The following is a 19,855-nucleotide window of genomic DNA, read 5'->3' as shown; positions in this document are numbered from 1 at the left end:
TCTCCCTGAAGCATACATCTTTCCCAGGCTGCCATCTCATTCTGAATCTCTCTTCCCTTTCTGAGAATGCTGGGGAATTCATTAATTGGGCACTATCCCACTGCCATGCACACCCTTACAGGAAAGGCATGGAAATGCAGGCCTTTTCCAGAGAGACTGAACTATTTCCTGACCATTCCCAGGAAGAAGCCTATAAACCACATGACAAGTTACCATTTTCCTGGCCCAGCAAGTTCCTAAACCTCAAAAAACTAACAAGGGCATGCAGGGCAGACCTTGAATCCTGGCATCTTCGGCATAATCCAGACCCAGAAGGCGGGGAGGGGATAATAGATTGGTGAAAAACCACCAAAAGTGGTGTTGCAAAATCTTTAACCCTACGAAGTTTACTACAAACACTAAAACTACTACAAAATTAGTAAAATCCCAATTACGTATGAAAATAAAAAGGTTTTCTGGGAAGTTTGGAAAGTGTGTCACCTCAGACGAAAACAACCAGCAGCTCTGACACAGACCATGAAGCAGTGAGAAGGAACTGAAGACATGGTCGGTCTGCCCCGCCCTTTATCATCTCAGGCGAAACCACAAGGCAATGCAAAGGACCAACAGACACTACTATTTTGAAAAGCTCTGGCTGCAGGAGTACGCGCATAACCCTCAGTGAAATTCAAAAGGGACCATCTCCCAAAGAAGAACCATGATTTTCTAAGCATAGCGTTATATAAGTGCATTACCTCCAAACCCTCCAGTGACATGCTTTTCATGAAACATGATTTCTCTCTGCAGTTTCGAAAACTGCACTATGCCAGGAGTTTAATGAAGGGAAAGCATGTTCTTTACTCCTTGATATTGAGGGAAAGCAGAGAATGCTCGGAAATTCAAGGCCATTGTCTTCAGCAAATATTCAGGGGACTATGACTACCCATTTGGTGCTAAATTCTGCTGCACGCCCACATCTTCTGAAGTTTGCTGACAGCAGCAGACCTTTGATTCTACCTCTGTCTTTGTCCTTCTGTCTGTATTGGCTAGCAGCAGTAGAATGCAGTTTTTACATCCCTTAGGGTATTGAAGGTGGTAGCAGACAGGACCATTGAGATAATTCTGTTTCATTTCCCTTTCTTTGACTAAAAAGTGGTGGATGTTCCAGCTGCCTTAGAAGATGTTAGGACAGGTTGTCAAAGTCAGGCGGGTCAACAGAGCCATTATAGGTGGCCTTTTGGAGGTATATTTTTGAATCAGATCAACTATTATAGTTGTACAGTAAAAAGTGTCTTTTCCCCCTCCAACAGTTTGGGATAAGGAAAGCTGCTTCACACAACACCTATGGAAAAATAGAACTGCTTGGAATGTGAGAAAGCAGGAGGCTCTGAATGAGACAGATGGCTGAGTATTATGTAGTGGTTAATGCCAGGGACAGATTGCCTTCTATAAAATGGGGATCATATTCACCTATCTTGCAAAAGCACTGTGAAGCTTAGGGATTGTCTACACATACTGCTGTGCAATTCAAACTATGGGAGTGTGAGCAGCAGCCAGTACCAAAGTGCTACACTGTAACTCCCCAGGATGGATACTGCGGGTGCAAAGTAAAAGGTTCCTAGTGCACATGACTATAATCCTTGTCAAACAGAACTACATTACAGCAAAGTAGGAACCTTTTAGTTCACGTCCGCAGTGCCCACACAGTGGAGATGCAGCACAGCACTTGGGTACACACTGCCGTTCACACCCTTGTAGTCCAAAAGGGGGAGCAGTGTAGACACAGCCTTAATGATTGCAGATTCTTTGAGAACTTTGGATGAAAGGCACAATACTGTAAACACTTCAAAATAAGGACTCATGGTAAAATTTTCAAAAGTGCCTAAGGGCTTGTCTACACGGACAATTTACAGCCCTGCAACTTTCTCGCTAAGGCGTGTAAAAAAACACCCCCCTGAGCGCAGCAAGTTTCAGTGCTGTAAAGCGCCAGTGTAGACAGTGCATCAGCGCTGGGAGCTACACCTCTCGTGGAGGTGGTTTTTTTAGGGCCCTTGGAGAGCTCTCTCCCAGCGCTCTGCTGTGACTACACAAGCCTGTTAAAGTTCGGCTATGGCAGCACTTTAGCATTGCCAGTGTAGACGAGCCCTCAGTCTTATTGAAAGTGAATGGGACTTCAGCCCTTAACACCCTAAGACACCTCTGAAAATAGGATTTAGACACAGTAGCTGTGTCAAAAGCTTGTCTCTCTCACCAACAGAAGCTGGTCCAATAACAGATATTACCTGTAATGGCTTTGAGCTTTTAACGCACCTGAGACATTTAGGTATCCAATATAACCATGCAGACTACTGTGTGTTGTTTTTTTCATGTTTGCCTATGTATATTTTATATTGTATTTGCATATACCAATATCTGTGATTATATTATACATAAGCACTGTATATAGAAAACTGAAAAGCTTCCATTTGACTATAAGGAGAACAGAATTGGGCTCTACTTATCTACTCTTTTTATATACAGAAGACCCTGAGAAATCTGATTCAGTTACATTACTGGAAAGCAAGAGTAAATCTTAGCGTCATTGCAGCTAAACCAGGGTAAAATTGGTACAACTGAAAGGAGAATCAGGCCCAGAACTGGTGAACAGAATGCACAAAAGTAGATTCAGAGGGGGAAAAAAATGTTTTCATTTGTTTGAGAGCGCTAAATTGAGGTTTCTTCCAGTGAATGGAGATGTGGGCTAACCGATCAATTTCTAAAGAATTAAAAGTTTCAATTTCTTCAAAATTAACATTGTAGCTCAATGATTGTGAAGAAAGCCTTCAAACAAGAACTGCACTACAGGAAGTGTGAACACTGATGCAATATCATCTTCCTTACTCTGCAGGCAGATAGTTCCAGAGCCTCTGTTATTGTTCACAGCTATGTCAAGCTACAGCAACAGTGAAGTTAAGAAGGTCCTGGTTGGTTTCACTTCTGCTATTCAGAACCCTGTAAAATGGTGAAACTGAGAAGATTGAATCATTTTACACAGCTGCTACTAGGGAAACTTATGAGCAGTAGCAGACACTACCACTATTCATGAGAAGAGTAGGAGCAGGATGCAACAACACCTCCCTTCCTCTCTGCCCCCGCCAAAAAAAAAAAAGGCTATGGATGGAGTAAAGCAGCAAACACCACATACCTGGCAGTATCCTGGAAGATAGGGGAAGTAAAGTAAAGTAGTAAAGACCCCATGTCCTGGTAGCAGGAGAGAGCTAAATTAGTCATCCTTATCCTGCTCCTCTGGCAAAATGAGGAACTTCAAGGCCAGTGAGAAAGTAAGAGAAATTCCCTTCTGGGCCAATGAAGCACTGCCCTCATATCCAGTATACAATAGATCTTTAAAGGAGATATTTCAGAGAGAGTTTCCAACACCTCATTATCATCATATTCTCTCTCCCCCTACTCTCTCCCCCACAAACAAAATGGACCCCTTTGTACTTAAAATCCAGCCAACCCGACAAAATGGAATTCAAATAGATAGTGAAGCTAAACCAGTATCCCCACCATTACCAAAGCATCAGATGCTAGAGAGTAATCAAGCACCACTCGTTTATTTGTAGCCATTATTGGCCTGACCTGCAATATGCTGATGGCTTTCATCTCCCTGTGAAGGGAACTGAGGGGGCTCATCAGATGGCAGGTCATGCTCATCACTTTGCGGTAGAGGGATTTGTATTCCTTCGTCAATTTAAATGCATAAATATCTATTATATACCGTACATCATCTACACACAGCATAGCACATCATGCTTCTGCCATTATGTGTCTCACACAAAAAGAACAAGAAAAAGATATTTGTTAATCTAAGCCACACCCACTCCATTTGACACAAGTTTGTTTTGCAACCTAAGCAGCTATTTATGTAACAGCAAGTGTGTAGCTGCAGTAAAAGGAAGATAGAAGTGACGTCGGTGGCTGAATATTAACAAGGAACAAAAGCAAACAGCAGTTTTGTATTTCCCAAGCAGTGACGTACTGCTGCTTCTGAGATATGAAAATCTGATCAACCAACTATATTACCATATTACAAACATGCGGACAGCCCTGAGTCTGCCTGGTTCCAATCAGGGTTATGCAGCACTCTGGGAAAGGATATGCCAGGAAGGTCAGCTTTAATTCTGTCCAGCTTTAATTAAGGTCAGAGTATCCATGTTTGAAACAAACAAATGTACAGACCGGGGAAGGCTTTTTGAAAGGCAAGTCATGAAAATAACTGATGTTCTGGCCATGTATGTGCATGAGTGAGTGTGAGCAATGGGTATACGTGGAAAGGCCCTCCAGCAAGGACAAACACCCCCCACCAAGCAGAGAAAGGACGCTATTTTTTGTGAATTGCCACAATCAAAAATATAATCATAAAAACTACCTTATGCTGTAGTGTCCCATTTAGGGGATTAGTAAAATAATCACAATCTGCCCCAAGCAGCTCTGTTCCAGGCGTCCAAACACTATGTATATTAGAAATGACATTCCTGCTCTGATAAAGAGTTCTAATGCAACTTAATGAACTCTGTAAACAATGCCTTTTAAAATCTAGAGAGACCTTATCAGTGTCCCCCATAAGGTATCAAACAGCCTAGTAATTTTATTTATTTATTTATTTTAATACAGGCAGTTGAAAAAAATCATCCTGCTACTTAATGATATGGAAATAAGATGAATTCCAAAGTTCTCAGCTTGGCCATTGGAATAGATGGGTTTGGAACCTCAAAGGGTTGCTAAAAGGAGCTGTAAATCAAAATGTACTACTGTGAGATTCTACTTTTTTGCTGTTTACTCACAAATCTGTGGGTCTCAAGAGAATATACATGAATTGCAATACAAAAAGAAAGGGAGAAAATTATCCATCTTGGGTACTATGCAGTAAGCAATTTATTTAGGAATGGATCAAAAGGTAATGTTGGAAATGTGTGAAGATGCACACAACAATAAGCTTGAGATTTCTGATATGGCAGGAAAAGAATAATGGTCAAGAAAAGACTGACAGCAAGTGCATCCTCAGTGCAATTTAGTCCTAAAGGCATCTTTAACAACAGCTTGTTAAGGTACTTAAATCTCAGTTCTTGCTATTTTTTCTCACACTGGTAAAATGCTGCATCTTTGTTGGAAACTATACAATGATCTGGCAAATAAATCATGTACCTGTATCTTTTATTCTGGGTGGTGTTGTTTGGGGGTTTTTTTGGGGGGGGGGGAGAGGGTGAGGGTGTTAAATGCAACCTATGAAGACTAGCTCCTCATTTCTAATACAGTTTTTAAGAATAACAGTATCTAACTATGAATTGATAGAAACCTTCCAAAATCAGAAATAAAAGTAGCCAAAGCTGTTTCCCACAGAGACTCAAGAATGTTCATCAGCAGCAGAAGAGAAAATGACAGACTGCAAACTTGTGTTTTAAACCAAAGCTAAAAAAATACACCTGCAATGTACAGTGTAAATACACTGAATTACAGCTTGAAACACAGTATCAGTTTCTGATGCCTGACTGAATAACAACCCAGCCTATAGATCCAGCACTGGAACAGAGTCTGTATGTAGCATCCAGCTTTGATTGAAAGGCTGTATGTTAACAATTTAGGAGGCATGGAGTGAAAATAGGAAGAAAAAGAGGGGAAGGGATATCACAAAGCACAAAATGCACCTTAATACTGCAAAGCACAAAATCAGCATCCACCCCCTCCCTGACAACTGCTTCAGATCAGCTGGAGACATGAAACACCTGGTCCCTGAATGATGAAACAGAGCTCCAGATCTTTGGGGGATTGAGGAAGGAAAGCAATATTAGCGCCCCTGGCCATCTTTGCTTGCACATATCTATGTGGCTATGGGCTGCCATGTCTGGTAGCACTTTCATTTCATTGCAGCTAGCCTAGGTGCACTCTGAGTGCAGAAATGATGGGAAGGAGGCAAATGGGAAATATGATATCAAAAAAGGAGAAAGGTGAAGGAGAGAGTATTACAAGTGCTGCTCTGGACACCTATGTCCATGCCCTGCGTAGAGAGGGAAGGGCGTGGGTGGAAATTATTCCTCATACCTTGCGTTTTCGATCTACCCGCTCCCTAGGGATTTTCCGCTGCTTTTTCCTCTCCTTCTCGAGATTTCTCTCCCTCTCATCGAGTTCGGCCTCCCGAACTTTTTTAATAGACGCAGCAGCATGAGCCATTTTGGAATGGGAAACACCAGCTCCAAGGCATCAATATCCACCAGACGGATATCCAGAGATTTTGTGGGTTTTTTCCGCAGGGACCCTGCTGGTGAGCCAAAACTTCACAGTATAATCCGCTCTTCCTCCTTCAGCATCTTGTGATAGGTCACAGCTCTGCTACAGCCTCTGCAGCACTCATAAGTCAGCACAACATAAACATGTTCTAAATCAAAGCCACACACACATATGTAGATAGCAGTCAGATGAACGCCTAATACCAGCCTGAAACCACTTCACATTTGCAGTGATTGTCAGTGAAGACAAGCTTCAGATCAGCTGAAAAAAATCCATCCTTTAAACACACATCACCAAATTAGGAAGGTGTTTTGGGACTCCTCCAGACAGACTGTCTCTTCTGACTAGAGCCAGGAAGAAGCCACCTCTGTGTAACCATCAAGTGGAGAGAAGGGTGGACAGCTCCTTCCAATTTCCAGCATCACCTCTATGCAGGGTGAGAATAAAATGGTGCAGTCTGACTTAATGACTTGCTGCTCTTGCTGCTGCTGCTGCGACTGCCTGTGCTAGAGCACATGATATGTCTTTCCCCCTTCTCTTCCTTTCCTTCTTCCCTTGCTTTAAATTGAAATTAAAATAAAAACAGAAGGAAAAGCTGCTGGGTTCAGAGGAGACCAGCTGCAGCCTGCTCACCTGCAGATAGCGACTTCTGTACTAAACCATGGGTGACTGAGCCTGAAAAAGGCTGGGAATATTCAAGTCCCCTCATTGTGCCGTTTATGGATCCACGTGAGACTGCATTAGGAGAGCAGCATTAAGCAGAGAACCAAACCCTGCTCTGAGGGGGACATTAGTGAGGAGCGCACACAGCTCAGCCTGCCCCAGCCAGCTGAACTCTACAGAGGAAAAATAATAATAATAATCATAGAGAGTATATTGGTCATTATTATTCACTGCCAGAGGCTATTTTCATCCAGTTGCTAAGATGACTTACAAAGCACTGTGCTGGGGATAAAAAGGGATAATTACTGTTGTGGACTAAAAGAGAGAGACAAGAAGAAACAAATAGAAAGAACATCCTGTTAATTCCAAAAATAAAAATCATCCCCTCCCCAAACATCACAGACAGTAACGTATAGCTTTAATATCAAGGACAGATGGGGCTGTCATCCCCTGGCTGCTTATCACCCAGCTAAAGCACCATCTCACAATACCAGTCCCATCTTCTGGTGTGTAGTTTGCTGCTGTAAATACATTAAGCACTCATTTATTGAAACAGGAGATGCTAAAACTTCCAGATGTCTTGTTAAAAAGAGCAGCCAACCTCTTGTGAGCATCTGACCACATTCCAAACCCACCACAGAATTGGTAGCGCCAGATAGGCTCCAGGGCTGGGTAGGAAGAACAGGGATGCTGCATTGAGGTGCAGTAGAGATCTTTGCATAGCATTTGCTCAGACCATACCGGCTATTCAAGGGACATTGCAACTCACTCACATCAGCACTAAAACTCACCAAATTAAAGACGGAAAGGAAATAATCTACCAAATATTCTTTACAAGATGGCCCAAATCAATCCCTGGTCTATCTTCTCTAACTTGAGTGGGTTTTCACCAACGGATGAAATTGGTCGAACAACTACTAAAACTAGACACTATGAATTAATGATAAAACGGCATGACCAAAACATTAACAGATGTCTTGTGATCTGTTACATACGACAGTGGCTCAAATCTTGGAACTAATCCTAATCTCACACTAGGTTTATACCCTTCTAACTCAGTTGTGTTTATTGAGTATTATTACCACAGAACTAAGATGTCACATTTAACTTTGATGATCCCACAAATATTAAGGTTCACATTTTCAAAAAGTTGTTTTATATTTTCCATATACAATTATCATGCATGCCTATATAAAACAGGCATCAATTTGTGTGTGCCAGTCATATAGCTGGATGCCTAAATATGGAATGTGTATGCAAATATGATCACTGCATCCAAAACTTGTGAAGCCAACTTAGTATTTGGCCCATAAGATACAAAGGTTTGGGTTTCCATCCATCAAATCACAAAAGTATCTAAGGTCCCCTGACACCTGACATTTCTCAGAGGGTGGGCGGGAATATTCTTACACCTCCTTCCAAAAAAATATTCACACACTACGCTCAGAGCACCATGTTTCCCTATCTCATGAAGGTCCTGCAGGGCAACTCTAGCTGTTCCTCACAGCAACAGCAATGCTGGGTAATCCTTCATCCTCTGCTGGCAACAGTGTGGGCAGGAGAGTGATCAAGTGCCTTCTGGCTATGTGGAGTGGATGGTCTCTTGGGATACCCTTGGCTCTTGAGGTAGACAGGTCTCTCCTAACTGTTGTGCAAGTAGATGGATTAGGGAGTGGCTCTCCCTGTCTATTGTAGGAGGTTGGGAAGGAAATGAGGATCAATGCTCCCTCACAATGCCAACTCTTCAAACTTCAGGCTGTGCCTGGACAGCCAGGTGGGGATAAAGGCACACTGCAGCTGCTGTATAACTTCCCCTTCTGGTATTGGAGGTTGTGCCTTTAAAAAAGCTGAACTTCCCAGAGGAAGAGTCTGGGCAGGGCACTGTGATGCCTCTTATTGTTGCGTACAGCCAATTGGAACTGGACTGAAATTAAAGCAGAGTTCTTACAAGCACCTGTAAGATCCCTGAAACCGCACACAATTCAGTGCAGCTGCAGCTTGGCCCCACTGCATCTCCTTCTTGCACACAGCAAGAGTTGCCGGCAGGCGGTGGGGACTTACATGAGGCTAATCCCTCTCTCTGGCAGTGTAACAGAGCAGGCCTTTCTGGAGCACCCTCTTATGGCTTAATGTGACCTCACAAGCATCCCATTCTCAGTTTCCCCATCGTTAGGTTCCTCAAACTCCATCTTTGCACTTTAGTTCAATTATGTCCTTACTGGGGGCTAATTTATTAACATAAATGTTTCCAAAATAACCCAAAAGTCACAAAATATATTCCATCACCATAACACAAAACCCAGGTTCTTCTTCAGCCTCCCTCTTCTATAGTGACCTCCCAGTTTCTCTTTTAAAGCCCAGACAAAAAGTGCAAAATAAACATGTGTCCACTTACCCTGTGTTTAACGACAATGCAACGTAACCAAGGCCCACCCACCCTGGGCTTATTTTCTGACTTCCTCCTGGGTTCTTCCCACTACCCTGTTCCCTGTCCATAACGCTGGCCCATAGGAAGTGCTTTTTGTAGCTTCACAACTGGAACATAAGAGGTAGCAACAGCAGCCACCAACAGGGTGAGAAACATTGAGGAAGTTAATGAGGCAAAAGAAAGGAGAGAATAGGTTGCAAAGAATATAGACTTCCTTTTTTACGTTTATAAACCACAGATATCACCAACAGTGCATTGCTTATAAATAAAGCTAAGATTTTATCACAGTTATTTTTAGTAAAAGTCACAAACAGGTCACGGGCAATAAACAAAAATTCACGGAGCCCGTGACCTGTCTGGTACTTTAATAAAAATAATCGGGGATGGGGGGCAGGGCTAGGTAGCGGGGAGGAATGGAGTCCCATGGGGGCGGGGACCGACAAGCCGAGCACAGCCCCAGCTCCAGCAGCCACAGTGGACGGGCACAGCCATGGAGCGGCACATGGCCCCGATGCAGCTGTCGGGCAGGGGCACATGGTGAAAGCCGCGAGGCTGGGGCACGCATCCCTGGCTGCAGCATCCACCAAGCCCAGGACACTGCGGGGCTGGGGTGCACAGCCCCAGGGCAGAGGTGTGGTCGTGGCTGCAGCCCCACCAAGCCTTACATGCTGCGGGGCTAGGGGTGCAGCCCCGGCTGTAGCCCCAGCGGAAGCCACGGGGCTGGGGAGCACACGGCCCTGCCTGCAGGGCCCAGCACAAGACTCAGGGCTGGGGCTGCAGGGTCCTGGTTCCAGACAGCCCCAGTTGCAGGTCAGGGCCCACAGTCCCGCCTCCTCCTCCTGAAGCCCTAGAAGTCATGGAATCAGTGACTGCTGTGACCTCCGTAACTAAATCATAGCCTTACTTATAAAGCAAGACAGGAGCTGTTGCAAGGATCCCCTTACTACAATTTGAGCTATTGGAATAATAAATTTGAAGCCATCAACCCTTCAGACATAATAAACATTGCAAATTAAGTGGCATTCAAGGGGAATGGGTAAAACAATAAACATATCAGGAGAAAGCATAAATGAGAAAGCACATAGAAACCAGTCAGCACACATCCTGGCCAAGACTGGTAACACCAACTAGTGATTTTGGCTGCTTTAATTTCTGGGTGCTCAACTGACAGCACCTAACTTTCAGAAAGTGTTGAGCACCCATCCTCCAAAAATCAGGCCTTCCAAGATGTCTCAAATAGGAAACCTGAAAACAGAGGCACTAGCCACTTTTGAAAATCTTGGCAAATGACTTAAGCTCTGGGCATACCAAGTGACATTGCTCTATGCATGGACGTGTTTAGAGGCTTAAAGTTACAAAGGACCTTGGACTCCTTTGGATGAAAGATGCTATGGATTGTATAAATACTAATCAATCCAGTCACCAGACATTTTTCCCCGAGAAAACCTTCAATATGCTTTCATTCTGGTGATAACCCTCTCTTGCCTGTTTGCAGGAAAGCTGGAAAAACAGACACTAATTAATAAAGAAAAGTCTATAAAACTGTGGAAATAATCTCTGAAGGGAAGTGGATGAAGCCCTATCTCCACCTTCTCAGAAATGGCCTATAAAGAAGAAACTGCTCTACTGGGAAGGTGGCTGGAGAGTGATAGGAAGCAGTGAGGGCAGAGAGACATCCTAAGCAGGTTCCCTTAACTCCCCCAGCCTCAAGATTATGAGACTCCAGACAATGCTGGACAAGAGATTCCACACCCAGAGATGGCCTACAACAAGGGAAGGCAGAGGCAGCAGAGAGCAGATGGGGCACGCTTTGCAGAACAAGACTGCTGACAGCCTGCAGTTCACCAGGAACAACTCTCAGGACCGGCCTTTTGTAAATGAGAGCTGGAGATAGCTCCTTAACCTTCCTCACAGTAGTTAACTAAAGGTTTTGGTGCGTGTGTAGCAGGGGGCACAAAATAAATAAGGGTCAATTTACCTATCTTAATAAAAGGTGGGATTGGTAATAAATGAACAAAGATAGTAAAGGCAACAATTACATTGATAAAAAAATTAAGTAGAGAAAAAACAGTGAGGGTTAAATTAAAAGAAAAATGATTAAACTCCCAAATATGTATGTTGTAGCCTTTCCCACCCCCACCCTTTGTTTATTTTTGACATTTTAGATTGTAAACTCTTCAGGGCAGGGACAGTCTCTTCCTATGCATTTTTTGAGCACATAGCACTGATTACGACATGATATTACAGTACCAGGCTGTCAAGAGGTTGTGACTGGGAGGGAGATGGGCTGTGATCCAATCTATGCAAGAGAATGCGGTGCACACTCCAAAAGTTTTCAGCACTCGGGTAGAGGATTTAGGTCTTTTCCTGCTCTAATATTTAGAATTTTTGATGCCAGGAGAGACACAATAGGGTAGCGCACGTTCTCCAGCTGACCTTTGAGCAAGCAGGGCTTAAGACTAGCCCTGTGAGTTCACTGCCATTTAAATTATTTATACATCCCATAAAAACAGTTCTCCTAATTCAAGCAAAGGTCAGAGTCTGTATTTGTCTCATGCCAAAAACATGTCCTTCAACAGAGTATCGTGACTGCAACCAAGGAATGGTGGTATCCAATTTTGAAGGAAAGCACACAAAGTACATGACCTGACTCCCATAAAGAGAGGAAACATTTTGTTTTATTGTAGGGAGAGTTCCCTAACTATAGCAGAAAATGATCAATCACTGCCTTCTGTATGGAGCATTTCATAGATCTTAAAAGAAGAAACCCCTCTGCAGACATCAGTCAAAAGATTGGATATTACAGATCCTTTTCAATAAAACTTTGGTTACCTCCTACATAGGGTGATTTTCCTCCAAATATTTTTTCATTGGAGGCATGCACTGTGAGGCTGCTGCACAAAGACAACAGCATATACCGCAACTCTGCCACAAATGGTTTGTAGGAGGGGAGTGGGAGAGTAGGCAGATGCACAATAAGACAAAAAGAACAGAACACCAGAGAAAAATATGTCTTTTCTGAAACATATTTGTCATCATTAACTCCGTAACTTAGGCGCCAGATACATCTCTGGGATAATTTAATTGGCTTGAATAGGTTTTCATCTGGCATGATTTGGCTCCAAGAGTTCACATTGTACAATGTTCTCTGTATTTTTTCCATGCACTGGGATCCTAGATGTGTCATGGGATAGACTGGTTGTCTGGGTACTTAATTATAGCTAGAGTTCCCACTTACCTGGTTTAGAACTCAAGGACCAATAATTAACCTCCTGGCTTGATCCCCTGATTATCAACATTGGTATAACACCAAACATATTAGTGGGGGGAAGAATTTGGACCCATCAAAGATTCCTCTGCCTCCCCAACAATCATGGAGATGGGTGTGAGGAGGAAGGGTCTAGAGGCCAAGTAGACTGGTGGGGAAGATGAAGAGTGGTTGAAAAATGTTCTAATGGTTGTGTGAGGGACGGGGTGTGGGGGGGATGATGGAGTCAGAAGCTGTTCCACCAACTACCAACTAGGATGGGGATAGTGCCCCCCACCCACTGGCCTCCTAGCACCCAGGAAGAGAGAGAGCGCCAAAAAGCAGATTTGGGTGAAAACAACTAATAACTGGCAGGGGTGTGGCTTAAAAAAGGACTGGCAACCTTTTAGAAAAAAGGTAAAATGTAATTCTCCATGAAATTTAGACTTGCTCTCAAATACAGTGCAGTAATACATCTTACACATACAGATAACTAAGGGCTTGTCTACACTTACCGGAGGATCAACCCTGCGGCAATCAATGCATCGGCGGCCAATTTAGCGGGTTTAGTGAAGACCCGCTAAATCAACTGCCGATCGCTCTCCCATCTACTCCTGTACTCCACCTTATCAAGAAGAGTAAGGAGTCTCCCATTGACGTCGCGTAGTGTGGATCCCGCAGTAAGTAGATCTAAGTTATGTCCACTTGAGTTATGCTATTCACGTAACTCAAATTGCGTAGCTTAGATCCAATTTTCCCTTTAGCGTAGACATGGCCTAACTGCTATTATTCTACCAGATGGCCATTCTTCCCCGTTTTGATCAACAAACACTTGTATGGTACTTCTGCGGACTCTTCCTTTTTGGAGACGAATGTGCATAGGCACAATCAAGAGAGAACCAAACACATTTGATTGTGGGTGTGGGGTGGAGAAACGTTAAATAAGAAATCCAGCATAACCAGTGCACAGCACTTTAATGAAACCGAAGGCTCCTAGATACTAACAGTGTATTTAACTCAGCTATTCAAAGCAATTCTGATTAACTATATACATCAATACATTGAGTAACTCAAATGGCCACCATCTTTCACAGACAAATTCAAACTAATTCTAATGAAAAGTATAAAAATGTGTCTAAATTTGGACTCTCAAGCCCATCATGCTATATTTGTTTACTGCCTCCTTTCCATCTTCCCCTCCCACTGTTTAACCCAAACTCTTACAAAACTAATAAATAAATGTACTTGTTAGTTACACAACAGTTGTGCCATCTTTTAAAAGTACAGTAACTGAGAGAATTAGCAAGCATACTGTCCTGCAGACACTTCATTTTATTGTTTGATGTTTTATGGAAGAGCAAAATTTAAAAGTAGAAAACAAGGCTCACTCTCTCACTGTCACATTACTGAACATGTGAAGACATAAAATGTTCCTGAAGGCTCTGGGCTGTGAATCACAATCACTGACCATGTACTGAAAAAATTAAATGTGAAACTATATTCCAGAATTTTTTCAGTATTTTAATCAAATCCATGTTATTAATTGAACAGAAATAATAGAGAACATGAAATGGAAAAACTCATTGCCTAATGAAAAACTATATGTCACAATCTTTAACAGAAATTAGGTTGTCTTACCTTCTCTTCCTCCTTCTCTGAGATACAAACAGGGCTACAATTAATGGTACTAACCTACAGTTGTCAGCACTAAAAGGTCATAATTGGCCACAGTGGTATCTGAAATGCCACAGGTTCCCTTTGTACAGTGTTGTAAGTGAGTTGTGCCTTGGTGAATGTTCACTTTAATAACAGTCACAGATATATCTCTTGTACACCAGAGCACAGTCATTTTAACAGTAATAATTACCAAATAAATAAGTAAACACTTAGCAATCTTCAACTCACAAACAAACATTAACTAATTAGTCCTCCCAATTACTTCTATTTTCATAGATGGCACAACTAAGATAGTGATTTCATGATTTTTCCCCAGGCAACGATAGCATGAGTGTCACAGGCAGAGTTATATAATTGAGGAATAGAGAGTGGGACGAGATGGCAATTGTTAGTCTCAAACCATAAACGTGCTCAAAAATCAACCTTGCTTAGCATTCAAACTGTGTCCCTGACAGAGAAATTATTTCCATACCTGTCCTACAATCTAAGCACCATGGGTGAGATTTAGGGTATATCTACACTACAGGGACTATACCTACAGCACTGTAATTATGGTAGTATAACCCCATAATATAGAAACAGCCTACATCAGCAAAAAGGGTTTTTCCATTGGTGTAGGAACATCACCTCCCTGAGCGACAGTAGTTAGGCTGATGGAAACATTCTTCTGACAACATAGCTGCATCTGCACTGAGGCTTAGGTTGGCCTAGCTATGTCGGTCAGGGATGTGGATTTTTCACATCCCTGACCAACATAGCTATGTCAACTTAATATTTAAGTGTATACTATACTTACAAAAGCATTTCAGTGACTTAGAAGCACAAAAGTTCAGGACTTGCATTCGTAAGTCACTTCAGTGCATTTGAAAATCCTACCCCAAATGTGGAGTAAAGACCTTTGAATGCATAGAAAAGGACAATACAGTAATCATTTTTCTCCAGGTGCACATATAACTGTAGGTTTATACCACTGACAATAGTACACATTTTGCAATTTTCTTACTGTAATAAAATTGCATTGCCTATAAATGTAGCTTTAACTAAGTTTTTCTTTGTTTTCATATCAATGCAGATATTGAATTATATTTTAACTTAATCAACTAAGACCTCATCCAAATTCAATGAGAGTCTTTCTATTGCTTTCAATGGGCTTTGGATCAGGACCACTGCCATAAATGTACCTTCTCATCCCCTTCATGGATGCCTGTTTTCTGCAAGTCCTTTCAATCACACTCACTGCTACTGCTTATAGGCCATAGGAAGCAGGAGCCAGTCACACTGGTTACCTCCCAGGGACTGGCTAGATTGCAAACCAAGAGCATGAGCCTAGCAGGGAGGAGTGTTTTCAATTTTCCTGCCCAAATAATGAGATGTATTTGAGGGTTCGGGTGGCTATGTAAATGCTGTCTATGTCTATAAACTATCTGCAGAAGTTGTTGTATTCTGCGTGGTTGTAGCCATGTTAGTCCCAGGATATTAGAGAGACAAGATCGGTGAGGTAATATCTTCTATTGATGAGAGAGACAAGCTTTTGAGCTATACTGAGCTCCTGAAGAAGAGCTCTGTGTCGCTCGAAAGCTTCTCTTTCTCACCAACAGACGTTGGTCCAATAAAAGATATTACCTCACTCACCTTATCTCTGCAAAAATTGGTTATGAATTTTTGCATCCTAGCTGGATGCCCATTAACTTTGTCAGGCCTGCTGAAACATAGTGTATTTCAATTTCAAGTACAACTGGTTGGAGAAGATCACGAGAGGCAAGGAAGCTGAAAGTCGTTTCTATGTATTTCATCTGTTTCCCTGACTGACTCAGCCAATCTCTTGTGATTAAAAAGAAACCATTTTATTTGATTTCCCAGAGAAAGGAGGCTGCATTTCAATTGAACTGTCTGATCAAGCTGGAAAAGTCAGAATAAATGTTTTCCTAACACCTATGTTTGTCTGACTAACCTGGATTTGTTTGGCCCAGTACTCAATTATCTTCAGAAATTCCTCTAGCTATAGTATTTTGGCTCAGACTATAGTTAGTATAGCATAACCTAATTTAGCAGGAAATATTTATCTTTCAGAAGCCAGAGCTCTGTTACCTCATAGCTGAGTCCTGCAGGGTCAGACAAACCAGGAAATTCACACAAATGATCACAAACCTGAAACTGACCTATGCCTTTACAGCAAGATCACATCAGGGGAAAACTGGATTCATTCAAATGGAAACCAAGTCAAATTTCAGGCGGTGGGAATCCATTTGACCCAGATCTCATAAAAAGATTATTGAAACCCTTTCAGTTTGAACTTGGAAGAATTCACATAGGCAGCATTACTTAAGAATCCCTCGTTGTACATGTAAAAATGTGCATTCATTTTTGCACATGATCTACTCACGTCATTCAGATGAGTCCATTCAAACCCTGAATTAAATATTTATCGGTACATATGTATGCAAATCAGGATTTGTGTGGACACAACTCATGCAGAGTTTTTAAAATCTGGCCCTAAATTCACACCAATGTGATTATTCCCCAAATAAGGGAATGATGACACAAAATAACTAGTAATTTTCTATAGTTTACGATGTGGAAAAATGCAGAGTGCAAATATATGAGGCATCTTTTATTTAGTCTGCGATCTCTATACATATGTTAACTGTAACAGTCACAGTAATCTGGATCCACTTCCTGGACACTACGGTGCTAATAAGCGATGGTCACATAAACACCACCCTATATCGGAAACCTACTGACCGCTATTCCTACCTACATGCCTCTAGCTTTCATCCAGATCATACCACTCGATCCATTGTCTACAGCCAAGCGCTACGATATAACCGAATTTGCTCCAACCCCTCAGACAGAGACAAACACCTACAAGATCTCTATCATGCATTCCTACAACTACAATACCCACCTGCTGAAGTGAAGAAACAGATTGACAGAGCCAGAAGAGTACCCAGAAGTCACCTATTACAGGACAGGCCCAACAAAGAAAACAACAGAACGCCACTAGCCATCACCTTCAGCCCCCAACTAAAACCTCTCCAATGCATCATCAAGGATCTACAACCTATCCTGAAGGACGACCCATCACTCTCACAGATCTTGGGAGACAGACCAGTCCTTGCTTACAGACAGCCCCCCAATCTGAAGCAAATACTCACCAGCAACCACACACCACACAACAGAACCACTAACCCAGGAACCTATCCTTGCAACAAAGCCCGTTGCCAACTCTGTCCACATATCTATTCAGGGGATACCATCATAGGGCCTAATCACATCAGCCACACAATCAGAGGCTCGTTCACCTGCGCATCTACCAATGTGATATATGCCATCATGTGCCAGCAATGCCCCTCTGCCATGTACATTGGCCAAACTGGACAGTCTCTACGCAAAAGAATGAATGGACACAAATCAGATGTCAAGAATTATAACATTCAAAAACCAGTTGGAGAACACTTCAATCTCTCTGGCCACTCGATCACAGACCTAAGAGTGACTATACTTCAACAAAAAAGCTTCAAAAACAGACTCCAAGGAGAGACTGCTGAATTGGAATTAATTTGCAAACTGGATACAATTAACTTAGGCTTGAATAGAGACTGGGAATGGATGAGTCATTACACAAAGTAAAACTATTTCCCCATGGTATTTCTCCCTCCCACCCCACCCCCCACCGTTCCTCTGATATTCTTGTTAACTGCTGGAATTAGCCTACCTTGCTTGTCACCATGAAAGGTTTTCCTCCTTTCCCCCCCCTGCTGCTGGTGATGGCTTATCTTAAGTGATCACTCTCCTTACAGTGTGTATGATAAACCCATTGTTTCATGTTCTCTGTGTGTGTGTGTGTATATAAATCTCTCCTCTGTTTTTTCCACCAAATGCATCCGATGAAGTGAGCTGTAGCTCACGAAAGCTTATGCTCTAATAAATTTGTTAGTCTCTAAGGTGCCACAAGTACTCCTTTTCTTTTTGGATAACACTGGAGATTATGATGGGGTGGATTTTACCTTCGCAACTGCTCCACAGTCCACTCGTATAGAGTCTGAGTATTTGAGCTTTCTGTAGTTGGTCTGGATGTCACCCTCAGAGAGTATACACAATTGTCCATCAGCTCTCACTAACTCTTATCTTGTAGGTATGACTCAAACTACTGAAAGCAGTTCCAAACACACCAGCAACTCCATGCCTTCAGCAGCCAAAGCCACAATTTACAGTCTGTTGTACCAGAAGCTACTTACAAGTCCAGGATGGCTAGAACAGCCTGATCTAAAGCCAGCAGTACATCTAAATCTTTCTTCCTGTTTAGTGCAAGCAAAGCTGTATGAATCAGAGATTAAATGTTGTACTGCAATACTTTGCAGGATATCTATAGCCAAAGCCTGCCTTAGCATTTTTGGGATTGCTTTCAAAGCAAGTTTTTGCCATTGCTCACCACAACCTATGTCACATTCCTGAGAATACTTAGCACAGCCCTTCTACTAAGACCTATATGAACAGGAGAGTTATCAAGGTGATTCTCTGAGACACGCCCCAAACTTAACCACATTGTTACACATACAGACTGATGTGTAGGTTGATGGGTGAATAGGTAGGCAGAAGTGTCCAGCTTCTTGTTTCATCCAAACAGAGATTTTGCATGTATCAGCTTAAGTTTTCATAACAAAATGGGACTAGAAACTTATTTTAAAAAAGACGAAAACTCAGACTGCTTAACATTTTTATTTCCCCTAAAGCACAAGGACCTGTGGTCATGGGCTTCATAGGGCCCAAATATTGAATCTGCCTATAGAAAGACTAGATTTACGATATAGAATTCATTTGCTTTCCCTTATGCTAAAAGTAGATAGTTGGACTGTGCCTTCAATGCACATCATTTCATTGGGGACAACAGTAGGTGGATGGAATGGCCTTGTTACAGGGAATCCCAGGTTGGTATATGTCTGACTCAGCAGAATTGTGTTCCTGGGGTTCTCTGGTAGTTCACACTAGAGCTGCAGCTCCGCCACTTTTTGAAATGGTGCAGCACATGTTACCCTTTGTAATAATCAAGCTCTGCTGGGTAGGCTTGGCCTCATCCTGTCCTATCCCTTAGGGAGGCTAGCACCATGGACAGGGCTAGTATGACATAATGGCTCCTGTGTGGGGTGGACAGAAAGAGAGAGAAGGTCCTGGGAAACCCTTCCCTCCACCCTCTGCAACCTCAAAGGGCCAACCACAATTGAGCCCATAAAACACAATCCCATCAAATAAAAATGTATTAAAGTTGTTGATGTGCTGAGACTACTGCGTATCATGCTCACCATTAATATCTCACTGTTTCCTTGTACTCCCCGTCTCTCCATGTCCCTCTGTTGTTTCTTGTCTTAGATTGTAAATGCTTTGGGACAGAGACTGTCTTTTTGTTCTGTGTTTGTACACCATCTACCACAATGGGGTCCTGATCCATGATTGGGGCCCCTAAGCTCTACAGTAATATTATATATAATGAGTTAACCATCACAAACAGAAAACTGAAAAATGCTTCAGAAAGTTGAACTGCAGTATAATTGACCCTTTAGGGGGATAAAATTCTGACTGTAGTTGACTTTGTGTGA

General features: G+C 42.4%; 1 protein-coding gene across 50 annotated transcripts in view; it reads right to left on the bottom strand.

Annotated features, from left to right (window-relative positions):
* ANK2 (ankyrin 2) overlaps nt 1-19,855 on the bottom strand; it is a 581,571-nt gene that overhangs the window by 293,221 nt on the left and 268,495 nt on the right. For 7 of the 50 annotated variants that reach the window (XM_043513031.1, XM_043513026.1, XM_043513032.1 and 4 more), the window contains exon 1: nt 6,061-6,897. The exons of 22 other annotated variants lie outside the window; for them this stretch is intronic. In XM_043513031.1, the coding sequence (XP_043368966.1) occupies nt 6,061-6,189 (129 nt within the window). In that variant the 5' untranslated portion in view covers nt 6,190-6,897. Of the gene's footprint in view, nt 1-6,060; nt 6,931-19,855 lie in introns of those variants that run through there. 21 more of the 50 variants (XM_043512993.1, XM_043512997.1, XM_043512999.1 and 18 more) reach the window with 10 other exon arrangements.

Source organism: Dermochelys coriacea, chromosome 4 (genome assembly GCF_009764565.3).
Source record: "Dermochelys coriacea isolate rDerCor1 chromosome 4, rDerCor1.pri.v4, whole genome shotgun sequence".
Classification (NCBI taxonomy): domain Eukaryota; kingdom Metazoa; phylum Chordata; order Testudines; family Dermochelyidae; genus Dermochelys; species Dermochelys coriacea.
The sequence above is the reverse complement of the archived record's forward strand: the minus strand, read 5'-3'. Positions and strand labels throughout refer to the sequence as shown.